This window comes from Aegilops tauschii, chromosome 1 (assembly GCF_002575655.3).
Source record: "Aegilops tauschii subsp. strangulata cultivar AL8/78 chromosome 1, Aet v6.0, whole genome shotgun sequence".
Classification (NCBI taxonomy): Eukaryota; Viridiplantae; Streptophyta; class Magnoliopsida; order Poales; family Poaceae; genus Aegilops; species Aegilops tauschii.
The window spans coordinates 308239559-308245493 of record NC_053035.3 but is presented as its reverse complement, the minus strand read 5'-3'; the positions used below and the strand labels follow the sequence as shown (position 1 = coordinate 308245493).

The window sequence follows — 5935 nt, the reverse complement described above, 5'->3', positions numbered from 1 at the left end:
TGGAATGAGAGAGGATGGCCAATGTGCCATCAACCAGCAGACCAGGGGGAGTAGGCGGGCGTGCGGGCATCCGTCGCATGTCCGCGCCGACGCAAATCCAACTCAAAAATGGGCTAGGAATGGGTCGGCAGGCAGATGAAAAGCGGACGCGCGTCCGTTTGGGTCGGCGCGTTGGGTCGACTTTTCTATCCGCGCCGACCCAAACAGACGCGCACGGACGAAATGGGTCGCCGCGTTGGAGTTGCTCTAAGCCCACGTACACTCTGCTGGAAAAGGGAACCGTACAAACAGACAAGGTACCACCGATTTACATTAACTGTCAAAATCAGCAAGTCAATGATCCATTTCTTTACAGTTTACGCAACCTATTAGCCAATGATAGCTGGAACCTGCTGAAAAGATACAAGAACTGAACATTTAGTCAGGTCAAAATTTCTGGACAAGGAAACATTCCAAACATGTCCAAATTTAATTGCAGAGGCATCTCACGTATTGACAATTCTGTTGCCTCTGCCTGTACTAATCCCACCCTGTTTTGCTTTGCTTTTGTCTAGCCCGATGGACTGCACGAGAGGAGTAGATAAATCAGAAGAAGAAGAAAAGTAATCACCGAATGCATGTTGGATCATTCTGGAGAACTGGAGAGAGGTATTCTTGATAATCTGTAGTTCTGTAACATTATATACATATTGATGTATTTACCTCAGTGCTAAGTCAGCTTCTTGCTCAACTTTACGCAGACTTACATTCATATACAGTCCCTGTTGAAGAGAATATTTGTCAAGTGTAATTTTATACCTGAAACAGAAAGTGTAGCATAGGGGAAGGAATGAACGGAAGCTTGGTCTCAATTGACTTGAGACATGCAAATTTTTTAGTATCAGCACCGTGGCTACCCATTCAAGTAATCACAGGACCATCATGGATGACGACAGGCCTACAGCAGCTATTGTTTTAGTCGAGTGTTTCAGGAACGTGCAGTACTACTTGTATCCTTCACCGTTTGTCAACAATTCAAACGTGCAGTACTACAGCAGCTATTGGTGACTAAACCTACAGATTGCAATTTCACTAGACTATCCGGATTTCATTTAGTGTTTAGAATTAAATACTTTCAGCCATCTCGTTGATGGCGGGGCAGGCATAAACTGGGAGCTTTCAGCTGATCTAAACAAACTCATACTAAGACCAACATGAACATAATCACCTACCATGGTGTCTTGCATAGTCTGCCCGTGAGAGATACAATGTTTTATAGTTTGTACCTCTATCGCAAATTGAAAGCAACCTGATGATGCACAAGACAATGAAGTAATTGGATAGTGCTTCCTTACATTGGTTGTATGGATAGTGGCCCCAGTGGTCATGCTGATTTTTTGATCTGCCACAAGCTGAATGTCCATCTTTTGTATGACAATTGCAAGTGCCACAATTGCTTCTAAAAGAGCAAACTGATCTCCAACACATTTTCGAGGACCTCCACTAAAAGGGATAAACCTGGCAAAAAGAGGTGATAATGGGAGCACAAAATAATGTAACCATTTTGCAACACTAAAATAAGAGCATAAAAGAATGTATCTCAAGGTTACTTTCTGACCTGAAATCAGTGTTTGACTCATTTGGAATGGGACCCTCCAAATCAAATCTCTCTGGAATGAATTCATCTGCTCTGTCCCATACCTTCAATAGGAACAAAAGAATAATTATTGCAATGATAAAATATTGGAATGCTGCCCATTCATTCATGCCTGGACACTGCCCAAAGATGACGATATGCAGTAGACAGAATACTTCCAAGTTTTCAACCTCTGAAACTTAGCATGATAAGAATTTCTTTTAGTTCACGTTATCATACTTATTGTGCAAATTGGTAGTTTGGTATCACAAATCGACAATATCATCAGTGTAGGCAGCATCAAGGTCATACACATACATAAGCTATTTAACTGGTAGGTCATGGTTTTGCGAATCTTTGAGTAACCATACACATTTCTGGTAATTAACTCTATTGTTCATCAATAGACTAGACATAGATATGCTATATTTCACTATGCAAAATAGTTGAAAAATAGCTTAAAAAAATATCAGCCAAGATCACAAGATGTAATATTCAGATGAAAAAGGATACCTCGGGTGATCTGTGTATATTGTACACAGAAATCATAACATCTTGACCAGTCTTAACCTTGTAGTTTCCAGGAAGCACATCATCAACTAGTGCACGCCGTATCAGCACCTGTTAATACAGTGTCCTTGAGTAACCAACACTAACTCTGAAGTTGCTTGTCTGAAGCACAAGGAATTACAGGAGGATGTGGGTATAGCCGCATGGACTCATTGATACAGCGCATCAAGTACTTCAGCTCTTTTACATCTTCATATCTGGGGAGTCTACCTTGTAGAACACGATCTACCTCATCTTGGGCTTTCCTTAGTGCTACTGGATCCTTCAGCAGTGTAACACTGAGCAGTCAATAGATATTAAAGAGATAATTTAAGTAATGTGTTGCTTCTCATTTGGGACTTTACTTGATATAACATTTGGCCAAGATAGAAAGGAGTACCTTACTGAGAAGATAAATGGTCCATGTCAGTACAGAACCTGTTGTTTCATGACCAGCAACTAACATTGACAATAGATCATCACGTAACTGCAAACTGCTGACCTGGGTCATATAAAGAAAGCATGTTAGTTAAAGCAGTAAGCAATTGAGCAAAGTGCTTGTAACATAAATAGTGAAACATACAAAACAAATAGCAAACATTGCATGCCAAAACGGCACAGCTGGGTTAGCACCAAAAGAATATACTGTGTTCGAAATAGGCTAATTTTAGGTCGCTGCGCCAAACAGGTCCTCTGTACTGTCAATACTCCAAAATACTCTGTTATGTCAACACCACGGTATTTTATACCTACAGGCTAAATTACTATTCTTTTACCAGGAAACAGTAGGAGAGCCCTTACAGTAAAATTATTATTCGAAGGCAATCAATAATATGGTCTATGCTGAATATTATCATTTGTACAAGTAAAAGTGCTAACAACTACAGTTAATTTTTTGTCGCTGCGCCAAACAGGTCCTCTGTACTGTCAGTACTCCAAAATACTCTGTAATGTCAAGACCACGGTAGTTTATAATTATACCTACAGGCTAAATTGCTGTTTTTATCAGGAAACAGTAGTAGAGTCCTTGCAGTAAAATTAGTGTTCAAATGTAACCATAATATGGTATATGCTAAATGTAATCATTTGTATGTGTAAATTTTTGACGCTGCAATAGTAATAGGATGTCAATAATTGCTGCAGAATCAAACATGTTTTCTCTATTCAAACATTCAGTTGAACTGACACTAGCAACATTGATCAGCTGAGCACTCAAATGCATGATGGTTCAATGCCCAGTTAATGATTATCAAATATTGCGAAACTAAATGATAATAAAATAAGCTATCATAAGGGAAAGATGAAAAACCCTGAGGATAATAACAACAATAAGACTAATTTCCAAGATTATATGAAACGAGGAAAGGTAGCTTCCTAGATAGTAGAAACATCAATAGGAACAATAGGAAATTGACATAAAACATTGTTTTAGCTCGAGATAAACTAAACTACCTCTTCACGGCTAGCAAGTAAAAACCGCAGGATGCTAGGATCTGCCTCATTTACATATTCTTCACCCTCAATCTGTTCATTTTCAGCATCTACAATTGCCTTGCATTTTGTAATTAGGTCTTCAACGGTATTCCTTATTGTGTTAACTGCTTTTTCTGCTTTTATCTGTCTAGGGACAATCTTGCACAGCAAATCGATCTGTAGAAAATAAACAAGGATCACATCAAACATCAGTCGTGCAATTTTCCCCTTCTGCAAGTTAGCAAGACCGAAGTCAACCAGAGGTTCAAAATAAGAAATGTAACATGATGAAAGACCTACCTGCCAGTATGGTAAAAGATCTGTAGAACGAGCCTCTGCTTCTTTGAGTGCAGTGTAAACAGCATCAATAACAGGACTATCTGATGTGAGGGAATCAAAGTTGTAGTTGAACAAGGATAAACCAATCACATCTAACGTCATTTGCGAAAACCTCGCTTCCATATTAACAGGTTCACCACTCAAAGCATAAGTCTCGAGCTTTTCCACCAATCTCTCAGCACATTTACAGAACACTTTATCGACCATTACTGAGAGAAATCTTTTGTGTAGAGATGGTACAACTGCTCTACGTCTCACCTAAAATAGCAGATTAATAGTAAGTTAAAGAGAGGATTAATAGACGAACAAGAGAGGGAGGGCATGAAAACTCAATCAAATTCATGTGAATTAGAGGTGGGAAGCTTTTAAATTGCACAAGCATCACTCCTTACTAGAAAATAGGAACTAGTGAGTGTCCTCCTGAATTCCATTTTTTCCGAAGAAGTCTAATAGAGTAATAGGGTGTATTTCACAAATACAAGCAAGCAAAATTGAGGTTGTGGTCTGGTTATCAAAAGATCTACTCTAGTTCTGAGTCTTGCTCTACACACACTAAGTAAACTTTAATCCAAGTATAGATTGTCATCTTTGAGTATTTTGACCATCAAGTCCAGTCCAGCACCTATAGTCCGTGAAGTCATACTGGAAGGAGCTACACCGACACCATGTACCAGATAGCATATCAGCAACAGCAAGTAAGGTGTATAACTGTTGTCTTAAGTCAAACTTGTGTAAGGTTGGCCAAGTTTACAGAAAAAGAAACTGTTACATCTACAATACCAAACCAAAATCAGTATATCCACAGTGGAATATGTTTCCATGGTCTATTTCTTTGGTATTATAGATGTTGATAATTTTTGCTATAAACTTTCAAACTTATAGAAGCTTATCTTAGGACAAAAGTTATGTGCCTCAAATTGTGTTACGAGTATTTGAGGCGCTATAGCATTTGAGAAAGAGAGAGAGAGAGAGAGAGCACACCGTCCAGAGCGCTCCCTCGGCGATGGCGAACCCAGAGCCAAAGAGGAACTCGGAGACCTCGGCGACGAGCCCCTTCTCGTACCGCGTGCCGTACCCGCGGAGGACGTGCTTGGCTACGGCGGGGTCGCTGACGATGACGAAGTCGCGCGGCCCCGCGGCGAGGCGGTAGACGGGCCCTTCCTCGCGGAACCACTTGAAGAGCGGCAGGAAGAGCGCGCCCCCGAGGAGGTCCTGCACGTCGTCGAGCTTGGCGGAGGCGACGGGTATCCCCGAGTCGTCGTTCCCCCGGCCGAGCACCGAGCGAGACAGCGACGTCAGCCAGTCGGGGCTGACCCACGAGGTGGTGGGCTTGTCCCCTCCGCCGCCGCCGCTGTTGTTGCTGCTGCTCCTTGGCGGGGGCAGGCGGAGGCTGGCGTGGCGAGGAGGCGGTCGTGGGGCCCACGGAGGAGGAGGAGACGCGAACGCGGAGGCGAATGCCGCGGCGGGCATCGCTCACGCGCAGGCCGCCGCGGGCTACTGTTAATTTGGGTTGGATTTGGGTGAGAGCAGTAGTGAAGGTGTGTGACAGAGAGAAGAGAGAAGAGGAAGAGGATGAGGTGGGCCCCGCTTGTGAGCGGGGGCGCAAGGTATTGGCGTGAGACTGTGAGAGCATGAGCATCTCCATCCCCAACGGCCCGTCAAATTCCACATCTTCAAATATAGAGCCTCTCAAAAATATATTCTATAATATTTCTTTTCTTTTTCGCGTCTATTCATATTTCTTAGCTATCTAGCTAGCTCTTTGTAAAGTTGAGAAATATAATTCTCGCAAAATAAAAAAAAGTTGAGAAATATTATGTTAGTTTTTCTTTCGAATAAATATTATGTTGGTTGGATGATGCATTTTATGAGCGATTTTCACGTGCCAGAAATGATGTTTTTTTTTCAAATGTGCAGAAATGATGCTAAAGTGATGTAAAAACGGCAGTTTAGGCCACC

At 41.8% G+C, this 5935-nt stretch overlaps 1 protein-coding gene across 3 annotated transcripts; it reads right to left on the bottom strand.

Moving 5' to 3' along the window:
- Positions 1-286: 286 nt before the first annotated feature.
- Positions 287-5628, bottom strand: LOC109740072 (carotene epsilon-monooxygenase, chloroplastic). Of its 3 annotated transcripts, none has more exons than XR_005773218.3 (11): positions 4958-5628; positions 3938-4234; positions 3617-3814; positions 2565-2666; positions 2307-2447; positions 2129-2236; positions 1598-1680; positions 1335-1497; positions 703-761; positions 490-563; positions 287-392 (listed from the first exon to the last, which is right to left on the bottom strand). XR_005773218.3 is itself a non-coding variant. In XM_020299105.4 (10 exons), exons 1-10 carry the CDS (start codon positions 5444-5446, stop codon positions 551-553), a joined length of 1653 nt encoding a protein of 550 aa, XP_020154694.1. In that variant the 5' UTR covers positions 5447-5628; the 3' UTR covers positions 287-550. The 3 variants fall into 3 exon arrangements, 1 of the variants encoding a protein (XP_020154694.1); XR_005773219.3 differs by having other exon boundaries at positions 287-389; XM_020299105.4 differs by having other exon boundaries at positions 287-563.
- Positions 5629-5935: the final 307 nt, after the last annotated feature.

Bases quoted from the DNA above. Each gene is read 5' to 3' on its own strand.
- LOC109740072 (XM_020299105.4), bottom strand. From the start codon at position 5,446: ATGCCCGCCGCGGCATTCGCCTCCGCGTTCGCGTCTCCTCCTCCTCCG. The intron at 4,235-4,957 runs GTGTGCTCTCTC...CTGCTATTTTAG, and splicing joins CCGAGGGAGCGCTCTGGACG to GTGAGACGTAGAGCAGTTGT. The intron at 2,237-2,306 runs GTAATTCCTTGT...CTGTATTAACAG, and splicing joins GGCTATACCCACATCCTCCT to GTGCTGATACGGCGTGCACT.